Genomic DNA, 14,291 nt, shown 5'->3' on the forward strand with positions numbered 1-14,291 from the left:
GGCATAAGCATGTTTTCACCTCGGTTTGTTTGTCTCCGTCTGTCTGTTTGTTTGTTTGTGAACAAAATATCTCAGACAGTAATGGCCCAATTGTCATCGAATTTGCTTTGCACATTCATGACCCCTAGATGAGGAATCCTATAGATTTAGGTGATCCCAGGAACTCTCCTCTAGTGCCTTTAAATAATCCCCATTGAATCCTAAACTATAGTCTCATAATTCATTAATTCATATATGAAATGGCCTCTGGGGGGGAAAGTTATTTCAGCCAAATGTTTTCAAGATATTCCGCTGAGGCACAGAGAGAGAGCTTCTTATGAACAATAACACAGCTTGTACTGTACACAAAAACAACAAGTAAGACTAATGATGAGTCTGCCTATCTTTCCCAAAGCAGAAAGGCAGGGAAGATGAGAGATGAGCATAACACCAGTGAGCAGCCAGCAAGTGTAGACTTCTGCTGTGAAGCAGACATGTATGACCGACGCCTCCATTATTCAGCTGCACCGGCACTGCTGCGTTGGATGTAGCCCTATGTCTTGTCCTATGTCAACAAGTGTGTGTGTGTGTGTGTGTGTGTGTGTGTGCGTGCGTGCGTGCGTGCGTGCGTGCGTGCGTGCGTGCGTGCGCTAGGGACCCTCACACAGGGGAGGAGAGCACTGTGTGTATTTGTGTGTATGAGTGTTAAGAAGTGTGAATCTGAGTATGTGTGTGTGTGTGTGTGTGTGTGTGTGTGTGTGTGTATGTGTGTGTGTGTGTGTGTGTGTGTGTGTGTGTGTGTGTGTGTGTGTGTGTGTGTGTGTGTGTGTGACCTTTCTCACACACGCAAGCACCATGCACACACACACACGCCAGTATAAACACACATGCAAACATCCTACAAACACACACTCACACCCAGGTATAGACAGACACACAAACACAAACTGAGTCTCACTCTTTCCCTCTCTCACACACACAAACACACACTCGCACTCAGGTATAGACACACAAACACAAACTCAGTCTCACTCTCTTCCTCTCACACACACTCACACTCAGGTATAGACACACACACAGACTCACTCTCTATCTCACTCACACACACACACACACACACAGTCCTCCTTTCCTCCCCTGTGTGAGGGGGAAAGCGAGGGAGGGAAGCTCTTATATTAATGGCTGTGGTTAACCTGGAAGGGTCAAACCCATTGGAGCTGTTGATGGATCTGGTCTGCAGGAGCTCGCTCACGCTCACACTCACACACACAAATATATATATACATACACACACACACACACACACACACACTTCCCATATGTGCAGGCTTAGAGGTGCATGACCATTCGTCTCCCAGGGTACCATCATTGACGACCACCTCTCTTAGAGCTGATGAGAGAGACGGTGGAGAGGATGCGGGGATGAGAGAGGACAGTGGATGGATGGATGAAAGGAGCGAGGGAGGGAGAAATGAGATATTCCCTGGGGACAGCTGATGGCTGTTCAGACACAGTGTCTGGATATTAAAAGGAGAATTCCACCAATACTTCTGGTTGTTCTGAAAAAGTAGACATTACATTTTTGGTAAAGATTTACATTGACCGTTCACTCAGAATGCATTTATTACTTATCTATTAAAAGTTAGGTAAGACCTCGCATTGTGATTGGCTGAGCAACATTTCAATGTGTGACCCACTCCTATCTGAGCTCTGGGGGGAGGGAAGCCGACTATTCATCAAAGAGAAGCAGACTATTCCTTGCTCCACAATGGTGGAACAAACATACCACCACAGTCAGGACAGCCGAAACCCACAAATGTTCTGTCGTCGACTAAAAACACACTTCTTCAATCAATATCTGAAAATTCTAAAAATTTAATTAAATAAATACTAACCTTTAGTATGCACTCTGCTACTAAGGAATCGACCATGCCTATATTATTACCTACTATGCTAATATGAACTCAAGTCTGTAGCACTCAAGTTCGACACTGTTTGACACTATTACTTACCCTTAACTGCCAGAGTTGTACCCTTCCTGCTAACTTGTTATACAGAACGTGTAAGTCACTTTGGATAAAAGCGTCAGCTAAATGACTAAATGTAAATTATGTAAATGTGTGCCAAGATATTCTCAGCACTACGCAGAGTTGGATGATGTTGTAATGTCAAACATCAGAGGAAGTAAACTAACCAGTTCTAATTACACTTGTTTTTATTTCCCCTCAATTTATAGAAGCAGTTGTAATTGGAGGATGAAGAAAAGAGGGCGGGTTTAAAATAAGTCAATTGAATAATGTTCTATTAATTGTTCCCTCTACCTTTTTTGCCTAATACAAACTGAAAATATTTCACTTCACAACATCAGTACAGCCTTGTAGAACTGGTCAAACTAGAGGTTGTGGCAGAGAGGAGCATGAGAGAAAAGCTGGATGCTATCCTGGAAAACCCCTCTCACCCCCCTCTATGAGGAGCTAGCCAAGATGAGGAGCACATTCAGCCATAGACGTATCGCCCCACCACAAACTGACTCGGCCAGTCCTTCGTGCCAGTAGCCATCAAGCTCCACAACCGTGGGCATAGACTGCTGCCAATAATTGGAGAACTAATGGCTGGAGAACATGAGAACTATTAGGACTGTCTGACTCTTAATTACTAAACACTGCACAGACTCTGGCGCAGTATGCTACTACGTTATGTACCATGTATACTATTATGACTATTATTACCAACTGATTGAATCCTACCATTCCACTATTATTACCATGTTCTATTATTACTATTGCTATTATTATCTTTCTGCCTCTACTTCCCCTCCCCTCCGCTATGACACCTGACTTTCCCCAAGGAACACTTGACTTGTTTAGTCACTCGTATCCATGAAAATGGATGATAAACACAGCCATAAAGATATGGTTTCCTTCCAAAGAAAAGTCTATTTACTTTTCTAATAACTATATTAGTGCTCAACTCATAATGGTCATACAAGCTTAAAAGGGGCACATTTGCACACATGAATAATTAGTTTGAGTTATTGAGAGTTAATGGTTTTGAATATTCCTCCAGTGATGTCATCAGAAGACTGTGAGTCCTTGTGTTGTGTCAATTGCAACGTGATGAATGATGTAGATGATAGGGATTGCAATTTTATTATGTCTATAATTTCATTGAGCTGTAATTTAATACAACACAAGGATTCAGTGACTTCCCATGACATCCCTGGAGGACATGTTCACAGTTATTAATTCTCACTAACTGTCAAACTACAGTATGTGTGAAAAACTGAAACTATTTAGAGCTTTGAGATATGTGTGAGATTATGTGCAAAATACATCAGCATTGTTTTTCAGTGAAGTGCCCTATAATATTTTAATATTTGGTTATTTCTGTGATAATATGTAGACATGCAACTCAAGGTTATTGTCACATGTTCTTTCAAACTAATTTGGTGGCGGAGGTCAGTAAATTGTATATAAGGCACCTATGGCAGAGCCAGTTCAGGCTGTGTGACATATAGGTGTGGAGAGCTCTGCATTATGCTAAATCTCCTGATAACACACGTAACCAATACATTTGGTCTTATTAATACATCAGAAGGCGGGGCCACATCGTTATTTCACAAACACAATACATTAATACAGATGCATCTCTCAGGGCTCTGAGCTCTGCTACTGCTGTAATCATGCCCCATTAACCTGGCAGTGCTGTTAACGAGGCGTTAACGATACTGCGCCCTTGGGGTAGAGGTTCGATTTTTAAGAGCTGGATCTGTAGATGAGTAATGCGTTATTAACCTCCAGTTAATACATTAATCATAATATTGGATGCAGGAATTGTTAGCATTTGTTAGCACTGCCAGTAGAAGTCTCTATATCTGACGAATCAGATATAGGCTTCTTCAAAATGTAGAATGTGTCTATTTCCACACGGGATTACAGGAAATGCATTCCTATGATGTCATGGAAACGGCTCGTCGGAGATGGTTGGAATGACATTTCATGCTTGCGTAGATATAATAAACCACTGGCTTATAGGGTCGAATGTCGGCAGAACCTTCTCTCCTGCATCCCGCTAACTTTGTTCCCTTCTCTCTCAGCCTTCCGACTGTCTCTGTGAGGAAAAGAATACTTAAAAATGGAGTGGGTTACCCCCAAAGAAGAATCTGTATCTTGTTCCGCAAATAAATCTAAATTATTAACTATGCTACCTATGGAAAAAGAAATGACTGACCCCGTCATCTCACTACATTTGACAAGAGGTTTGGCCCAAAGATCGTCATCCAGCATATCAAACTAGATAGGGTACAAGAGAAATTGAGATGGTGAACATCACAGGCCAAGAAATATGAGATCATCCCCTTCTAATTTATACATTTTGTCGCTATGCCCTATCTGCAAAATAAACCCATCACCGGAACGTAAGTGTACATATTCAGGGTTGTTTCCAAGACATATGTACATTTCTTGATCAAAGGCCCCTTTTTTGTTTTGATGCATGCAGATAAGGCACTGGAACCCATACTTGTGATTGGCAACGTCCAGGAAGTGCCCCTAACAAAACAAGCGCGGTACCATATCGAAGCATCTGACACAAGTTACCGTCCTAATTGAATCATTGCATACCATTCCTATGGACGAGCTTTCTCCTCTAGATGCTATCCACCACGGAGAGTGATCTCACAAAGCAAAACAAAAGGGCGGTGATGTAACCAGTGGAAGAGGACAAAATGCAAAAGACATGCTCCTGTTTCCGCGAGGATATGTGCGATATTAAGAGAGACGGGGGGGGGGGGGGGGGGGGGTTCCAGGTTTTAATAAAAACATGTAAAGGGCTTAGAGAAGAAGGCTACTATTGAAAATCTCAACACGGTCAACTACCCCTAACACCCCTTTAGGTCAAACATTTTGAGGCTTTTTCCATTTGGAGCTACATAAAAACGGGGTTGTTTACTATTTGATAAATCCGTAACCATTTATTAATTAAATTCTGGACAAGGGTAATGATACTTTAGTGGTCCATGCAACAACAACAAAATCTGCCAAGTTGCATATTTTCTCTCTCAGTACGGAAAATAAACATTATCTTTGTATAAACCATCATTGACGTCTAAAGTGGAATGGAGTGCGTCACCTGTAGGCTATGGTTTTTTATTTATTTAAAATAACTAAATAAAAAACAGATGATGCCGGAATAAATCCACATTCATTTATTATGTTTTACGTTCCGATAAATTTATAATACAAATACTATTTGAAAAATAATAAAATAAAAGACAAAAGAAAAAATGCCTCCTCTGGATTGTGCCATGTAACACAGAACAGACGCAGGTAATAGGGATTACATAGCTTTGCTGCAAAGCACACAGACACGTTAGTATGTCAACTTGGTCTCCGCCTGGCTCTGTGGCAGTGCAGCGCTGGGGGTGAGAGGGGAGAACAAGCCAGGTCGGAGTCCGTTTACTTTCAAAGTGTACAGAGGAGCTGCAGTTCAGTGGCTAATGGCAGTAACATTCATTCTCAATTATCTCCCAATAGGCTGGATATGTCAGCCTTTCGCGTGTCGAACGGTATTTTGAATTTTGAAGGTAATCCATTTTCACAATTGCAGCCATTTCACATTAGCTCGTTGCTATGTAAACAGAACGTCTCAAAGGTCGGGGGTCGATTCCCTTTGAAATCGGAACGTGAAAAGAAACTGTAGTTCGCTGGCCGACGGCAGAACATTCGTTCTATATTGAACTCGTCAGATGAAGAACCATAAAACTCTTTAAATGTCTTTGACGGCCCGTGTATTTGCAGTTGTAAACTCGAGCCAAATCACATGCCACTCAGCCTCTCTAAGCTCTTTAACTACAAACGTACACAACACTCTTAACTTACCATCCTTAGATAATGAAGTGAAAACAATGAAGTCTGAAACTTCAGATTTATATGGTTCTGAGGGATTGATGTCAGCCTTTGCATGCCTAAATGTTTTCATTATTTGACGTTTCAATTGGCCTATTTCACAACTACAGTGCTATATAAACAGACTGTCTCGTCGAGGGGACCGGCGAATCAAGTGCTGTAAAACAAACAGGGATTTTACTTTTTTAAGGCAAGACCAGGCTTAGATATCACGTTTATCAATTATTTAGTTTGACAATCACTAGAACTGAAATGAAGAAAATGTTGTCAGAATTTGGCCATTTACAAAAGGTTAAATACAGCTCTTGTTGTTTTCAGTGAGAGCAATGTAGCATTCACACGACAGCATTCCGTTAGTAACGCCATAGTGGAATAGGGATTGCATCCGAAAAGTGAACTGAAACCAACACTGCTTGAAAGGCACAGGTAGGAACATGCATTCACAACAACAACACACTCACCTCGAGAAAACACCACGGGTTCATCTCGAGTCTGGTCAGACCAGAGAATACAACATTTTGTGTTCCGCACTATCGCAAAAAAAAACATTGCACCGGGGCATGACCCTGAAGATTTCAGTTCTAACCATTCAAATCTATCGCTCGCGCAACCAAGAACGACGCTAATCTAGATCAAGTCCCACCACGACAGAAGCTCAGAGTCCCGAAACACTTCCTTCATGGTCCCAGCAGTTTCTCATTATTAGTACTTATACGGGTCAGACACAGCATACCAGTAGTGTCCTCTTTTCTCTCAGTACATCCCGCCCTCCCCCCTCCCAAGTTCATCCCCTCGCACACACAACATTATGGCTATTAGGGCTTGTGTTAATGATAGAAGCTTTAAGTGACCCGGGAGCGTTGTGGACGGATGGGGGGGCGATGTGCAGATCACATGGCCCAGGATATGTTGGCCGTGTGCTCCTTGGCCTTCATCCGCAGCACGGCGATGCTGGACGAGCGCCTCTCCAACTCTGGCTTGGTCTCGAAGGCGTGGTGGGCGCTGGGCGCCGGCGCAAGGAGTGAGTCCGCGCTGAAGAAGTTGTTGAGGGCGACGTGGCCGAACTGGTTCTGCTGGTTGGGGAAGCCCACGTAGCCGTGGTCGGCCACGGTGGCGGAGGAGCGGGGCGAGTGGGAGTAGGAGGCGACGCAGGGGGGAGAGCCCCGGGGCAGCATGCAGGAGGACACCACGGAGCCGCCGGGAGCCGGGCCGGCCCACAGGTTGTTGGAGATCTGTGGGGACAGAGGAGGCCTTAGATATGTTCTTATGTACCCCAGTTGCTATTGCATGTACATATTTGTGTTTTATTACACGTATATGTGCATACATACCAACTATTTCGCCTGTTTTATTCTCCACCCATCGATCATCCATAGCAACACTACTATTGCCGACATCCAAGAAGGGGGGTCCCCCCTTGAACGGCCCTTCTAAGGTTTCTCTCCTCCACATTGCCTGTGGTGCTTTTTTCCTATTGCTAGGTTTTTAGTGCAAGTTTTTCCTTACCTTCGCTGGGTTATGTCTGGGAGTGTTGCATTTATTTATTTTACATTTATTTTGGATCTCATGGTGGGTTTTTTGTTCTTGATTTATTGTGATGTTTCTTCTTGACTTGTTTAAAGAAGACGTGTCCGGCCCATGGGGACATTAACTTGTGATTGCGGGCTTTACAAATAAATGTTATTTGATTTGATATGTAGATACGTATGGACACGGCGACCCTCTCGAAGAACAGAGAGCAGTGCTCCCTCCTTCAGTATTTAACAAAAGATGGAAGACGGACAGGTGATACAAAACCACACAGTTAATATATACAGTAATATACAGTAATAGGCAGCATACAGCTGAGGGGCAGAGTGTAGCGCACCCATCGACAATCCAGCCGCTCTTCGCCCTGTACATAATGTTTAGATTTCAATACAGCTCGGTCGAATTGAAATCGCTTCATTTTCTTTCAGACAATTAATTTGATAATAATTTAAAAAAAAAAAAATCGTAAAGAAATAATCAAATAAAAAAAGGAATAGTCTTTTGTGGTGTCTATTGTGGTGTCTGTAATAGTATAAGTTGATTTTGTATGTTTTGTTCTATGTTTATTATTTTTTGTTATTGCTAATGTCATTTGTTGTTATTATTATGGTATTGTGAGTTCTTGTTATTGTTGCTGTATTGCGTTCGTCTTGTTTTATGTATAGAAAGAATTAAAAATATTTGATAAAAAATTATAAGAAACCAGCTCACAATGAATGAGTGTCATCAGAAATCTCATGGGAACTGGTCACTACTGCGAGTACTGGTGGTAATACACTATTCCCAACCACAATGTAACATATATTGCCAAACATTAGCTTACAAACTATTTTAGCGACTACCACAGCACGCCATAGCTTGCGTAAACAATATGGTGTATGATAGTTAGATAAGGTTACAAGCACGCAAAGTGACTGTGCTCCATCAACCTTTTGCAAACAATCCCCGCTCTCGCAACAGACGCCATCGATGGGCATCTCACCATGACCTGGAGCATCTGCCCACACAGGAGCATCGCTGGCCAAGCCTCGTCCTCTACATCTCACCATGACCTGGGGCATCTGCCCACACAGGAGCATCGCTGGCCAAGCCTGGTCCTCCACACAAACCCAAACAACAGACAACCCACAACAATGCAATTTCTCTCCACCATGTTTAAAAGACAAAAACACACACTTCCAGCTGAACCGCTCTTAAGTCATGGACAACGAAAGCACAAAGGGAACGCTGCATTTAATGACAGTAATCTGCATTTACTCCAAGAAACAACAAAGGGTTTATCCCATGTGTTTACTAGAAACATATGAGAGGAAATGAACACAGTCCCAACAGATTTCCAACCACATGCTATATGACCGTGACTTAGACTACTTTTTCAGAATAGTATATATTCCTTCATTAAATATGTCAGGGAGATTAGGAACGAACTACATTCTGTATAGGTGGAAATGTACCAACGTCTTGTCTCTGGGACCACACCCCACCAACAGATGCCAGCCAGAAGCTTTCAGGCTTAGAGAAAGCATCGACTGTAGAGGCTTATGCACACCAAGGGGCTAGATCCACAAAGAATGGATTGCACGGAGCAAGTTGCACCCTTACTTAAAATTCATTATGAATTGAAAATGGGGGACCCTGATGTAAACAAGACGAAAGTCTTTCTCTGGTCTGCATCCCCTTAACAATTGTGTGCATTGAGCCGTACTGTATTGTACCCATTCTGCATTCTGTTAATAAAATGTTCATTCAATGAATCACTGTGCAGATTGATTGATTGAATGAAATTTTTATTTAACAGATTGCAGAATGAGTACAATACAGTACGGCTCAATACACACAATTGTTAAGGGGATGCAGACCAGAGAAAGACTTTCGTCTTGTTTACACCAGGGTCCCCCATTTTCAATTCATAATGAATTGTAAGTAAGGGTGCAACTTGCTCCGTGCAATCCATTCTTTGTGGATAGTTTCTTGTAGACAGGTGCGTAGGTGGAAATGTCCAAAGGCAAGAGAAGAGAGAAAGCACGCTGTCCTTTTACTTGCAATAAACTTTATTCGAGATACAAAGTTTCGGTCATTAGACCTTCATTGGGTAAAACTCCTGATGATTTGACCTGGTGATGTTGTCTCTTTATTGTAGCATGCAGGAGTTCTCGCTTTCCGGGCTTGGATCAAGTGAAATAAATCCACATATCATTAGCGGTCGGACAGAGATGTATAGTTGTATTTCAAAATAGCTTTTGGGGAATGCACCACAAACAATGGATGTATTTTTTTAAATGACAGGTTGTTTTTTTAATGGGGTTCATAAGGGGTCATGGAACTTATTCTGAGCATAAAGGAACACATACACGCCTAAACTAAAATAATAACATAGAAAACAGCATCTGTGTTTAGTAGCGGTTTTCACATTGCAGCCACATGCAGAACAACGACAGGTTGATTTGAAGGTGTCCAGTACTCCCAGACTGTGACAGGGAGCACCTCGCTATAAAGAATGGCCCTGCTGTGCCTCCGTTCACCTCGTGTCATGCTGATGGACCCTCTGCCCTGACAGCCAGATAAATCACCAACTGACATGAAATCTGAGATATACGACATTAATTCAACCAAGGCGCCTCACAGCCGTGCTGATCAAGATACAGACTCTTATCTGCATGAGGAAGGGCTATATGAATGGATGGTGGTGTGACAGTTCATAACCCGCACCCTAAATGAGAGCTTATTGACTTAATGCTAAATACATACATATTTCATTGAGAATAACACATGGTAGAGCGGAATTAAATAGGACTTATAGCCTAATGTCAGAAACGTTTGCTATTAGCGAGTCACATGTTGTATTATACACAACCGATGGCTTTCACTTGATATAGGCCAAAGCTATATCCACGCTATTTAATGGTTTCATTCCAAAATGTTATAAATCCATTTGGGGAGGAAAAAGGATCATGACTTCGTGTTCTTTTATTCAATATTTTCAAAGCAGCTTATGCAGTCGATGACATCCTCTAAAATGTATAACTACTTTTACTTTATCACAAGCATAATGTCTGCAGATCGTTAATTACTTCGGGAATATTCAATAGGGAGTTTTACTTTGAATCCATGCGATCCTTCTGAGAGATTATGAGTAAAACATTATATTTCAAAGGATGGATATCTCATTTTGGAATGGAACTCTTCATTTGACATTTACATCATCTTGGAAATAGCGTACAGTTTGTAAGAAAGTTGAACACAACTTGCCTGTGAATAACTGTCGGTTCTTGGCAACACTGATAGGTCGTAGGTCGCAGCGAAGTGGCTCTTAGCTTGTTGGATTTGCCCGTAGCGCTCTCTTTTTCTCCACTTTGCTCGTCTGTTCTGAAACCATACCTATTAATGGTAAAACACATTTTTATTTTTAAATAAGGTGTAACCCTTTCTCCAGTCCATATAACCTCTATACTTTTCCAACAGGCCTAAATTATTCACACATTGGCAAAATAATCAGACAGCCTACAGCGAAACATTAGTGTCACTTTTATCAGGTAAAATTAATAGATGAATAAGTAGACTATAACATTAGTTTAATTATCTAAATTAATTAGACCGTTACATGACATGATGTTACCACGCACTATGACGCACGCGATTTTGGCTAGCATGCCATTCTCCTAAATTGACCCAAATGAAAATGTATAGACTGCAAATATGGCAAACGTTTCTTTCTTTCTTTCTTTCTTTTTTTTTTTTTTTGTGGAAAAAGGGGGTTAGGCGTTAAATGTATATACCTGAACCCTGGCTTCTGTTAATTCCGTCCTCATGGCGAGCTGCTCCCTCACATAAACATCTGGGTAATGAGTTTTCTGAAACACCTTCTCCAGCTCCTCCAGCTGCGCGCTGGTGAACGTGGTGCGGTGCCGCCGCTTCTTGCTGCTGGACACGTTGCTGTCGCACTTGTCGCCGAGGTCGTCCAGCTCCGTCTTGTCCTCCCGTCCGGCCGCCGTGATGCCCGGCGAGGAGGCCCGCATGCTGCAACAACTGTCCAGTGACCTTCCTCCGAGGTCCGCGTGCAAAGTGTCCTCGTCCGTTTTTGGAACACCGTAATTTGCTAAGAATAAATCAATAAATCAATAATAATAATAATAAAAATAAAAGATAATCATTTTAGTTTAGTTTAATTAATGTAATAATATGGAGGGGGAAACACAACAGAAGAACAGGACAGCAACTCATGTAGGCCTTTATTTAATCATCATGGATGATGAGGCACTAGGCCTGGTAAATAGACTTTGTTTTATCACGGATAATAATGCGTATAAGATGGTTTCCTGAACTGAAGCCAAATAAAAGAGGACTATTATTCAAAGCCTATTTAATCTGCTGATATGATATATTTCCGGTTTCCCCCCAAATAATGCACAACAGTTTAATATTAAAACATAATACTAATATATATATATATATATATATATATATATATATATATATATATATATATATATATATATATATATATATATATATATATATATATATATATATAAATAAAGAAAATAGGAGATAATTAATAGTCATTCAATTCGAGCATTACTCGCTGAAATACAAATCTCTAAAATAGCTATTGATCAGAATCTGGGTGTATATGACATGCCTGCTTATACTTGCTCCACAACTCCCCGTGCATATGTTTGCAAATCTGGTATGTCATAAATGTATAGATGTAGCAGTACTGTCTATCTGTATGTCATTATGTCCTGATGAATTGAAAATGGGGGACCCTGATGTAAACAAGACGAAAGTCTTTCTCTGGTCTGCATCCCCTTAACAATTGTATGTATTGAGCCGTACTTATTGTACCCATTCTGCAATCTGTTAATAAAGTTTTCAATCAATCAATCAATCAATCATAATACAGTATAGTTGCATAGAAGCGCCCTCTGCGCGCAGGGGGCACAGACAGCACACACCAAAACAAAGTAGCCCAGATAAGTTACGCACCGTGTTGGTCTGCAGCGGCAGCACAGGGCGAGGAGCGCTCCATGCGCGCGGCGTGGTGCTCGCCGCCCTGCAGCCCGAAGGCCTGCACACACTTGGGGCCAGAAGTCTTGCTGTAGTACTGCGCGCCGTCCAGACTCTCCATGACCTGCAGCTCCAGCGCGCCGCTCGAACCCAGGTAGTAATCGCCGCCCTTTATCGCTTGGCTTTTCAGGGCGAACTTGTTGTCATCCATGTATTCCATCATATTTACCCAAATCCTTGTCGCTTGCGCGTTTGTCAAAATGTCACCATAAAGAAGTTGTGTTGCCCACAAGTGGAGCGATACCTTGTAATACACAATAATTCGCCAATGTCGTTAATTTCTCCTGTCTTGAAGAAGGCACACAGCCTCTTTATAACCTCCTTGAAGAAGCCCCCTCCACTTCTGAATATGAAACAGCCCCAACTCCTCCCATGACGCGCTCACTCCAAACCAAACACGAGTTTAAGTGATGCTAGACCCTACTCTAAAAAGGAAACAATCAAATTGACTTTAATTTACAACATGTTTAGACATCCCGAATAAGGCAATAATTTATCGGATACAAGTTGTGACTGCAAATGGGATTTGTTCGAGCATTTGGGTAATTCGGAGGGACGTTCATCCCCCCCCCCCCCCCCCCCGCCACCCATTCGAGTGGCCTTTGGGTGAATTTAGCTTGTAATGCTGCTGGAATAAACAGATAAACTGAACCAATCAAATCCCCAAAAACCTATATAATATAATTCACGTGCACGGAAAATACAGTAGGGATTTGAAGAAGACACATTGGCATATTGTGCTTTAAGTATATTATATTGCGTATGAAAAAGTAGCCTATGCCTAGTGTAAAGAAGAAAAATACAAAATATATTTTTATAAGGAAAGAGTGGAGCTATTTAATTAACAAAAACATAATTATTTTCATTTGTTACCAAACTGAAGAGAAAGTATCGCTTTTTTATTTAACCTTTATTATCATTATTTCCCTTATCAAGGGAAACCCAATAGCAAATAAACATCCACTATATGCCAGTAAAATGCTAAATAGTTTCTAGACAATATTAGTTTGTAATTATTTACTTTAAAACGATACGGAAAAATTATATTCAACAATATGGCAGATGCTGCAGCCTTGAATTCAGTGTCCAAACAAAAGCGAAATTTGAGGGGGAACACTTTTTTTTATGCGAATATAAGTTTATGTTCTCCAACAAAATATATTTTGAGATCATAAAGATATCACGTCTGTTAAATTTGTAGATGCATGGCTATGGAGCAATAAGACCCATTCATGGACAAAATGCTGTCGGTGAGTAGTATATAGGACAATGCACTCATGTTAGTTTGGATTCACATAATGTCAATAACTTCACTTGAATATTCTCATATTATTAGACTTATAACAACATAGGATTATATTATATTTCTAAGAGTATAAGTAGCTTTGTTTACCCAAATATGAATGAGGGTTGTTTGATGTTGTGTTCATTCGTACAATGAATGTGAATAGACAGAAGTATTTGATTCAGAATGTGATCAAAGAAAATAAGACTAATAATCTGTGTGTTTTTATTATGGCTCTGCCTCTAATTAAAGCTAAAAGATCAGTGTAGCATTCTACTCAATGCATTATGTAGCCCTTTGTTTTACTGTTTAAGTGTGACATCTGCCCTCTCTGGAGGATCAAGAATAAATAAGATGGGGTCATTATTTTATTTTAACATTCAATATAAATGTCCCTTTAATGAAATATCCTTCGACCTATTGGGCTGAATTCGTGGACTCAATTTGTATTCCTCCTGAGCCACACACCAGCAAGGCTTCCCGAGAAAGTTGAATTGCATGCGCTGAAAAAGGGCGGCCTGCAA

The 14,291-nt window shown here is 41.2% G+C and overlaps 1 protein-coding gene across 1 annotated transcript; it reads right to left on the reverse strand.

Annotated features, from left to right (window-relative positions):
• Nucleotides 1–6,775: 6,775 nt before the first annotated feature.
• On the reverse strand, nucleotides 6,776–12,645 carry alx1 (ALX homeobox 1; the record flags this gene model as incomplete). The annotated part of the gene is made up of 4 exons (XM_084335338.1): nucleotides 6,776–7,117; nucleotides 10,665–10,793; nucleotides 11,192–11,511; nucleotides 12,402–12,645. The coding sequence occupies 4 exons, from the start codon at nucleotides 12,643–12,645 to the stop codon at nucleotides 6,776–6,778; spliced, it is 1,035 nt and encodes a 344-aa protein (XP_084191464.1).
• Nucleotides 12,646–14,291: the final 1,646 nt, after the last annotated feature.

The sequence above is a fragment of the Notolepis coatsorum genome, assembly GCF_963971535.1.
Source record: "Notolepis coatsorum genome assembly, chromosome: 18".
In the NCBI taxonomy this organism is placed as follows: Eukaryota; Metazoa; Chordata; class Actinopteri; order Aulopiformes; family Paralepididae; genus Notolepis; species Notolepis coatsorum.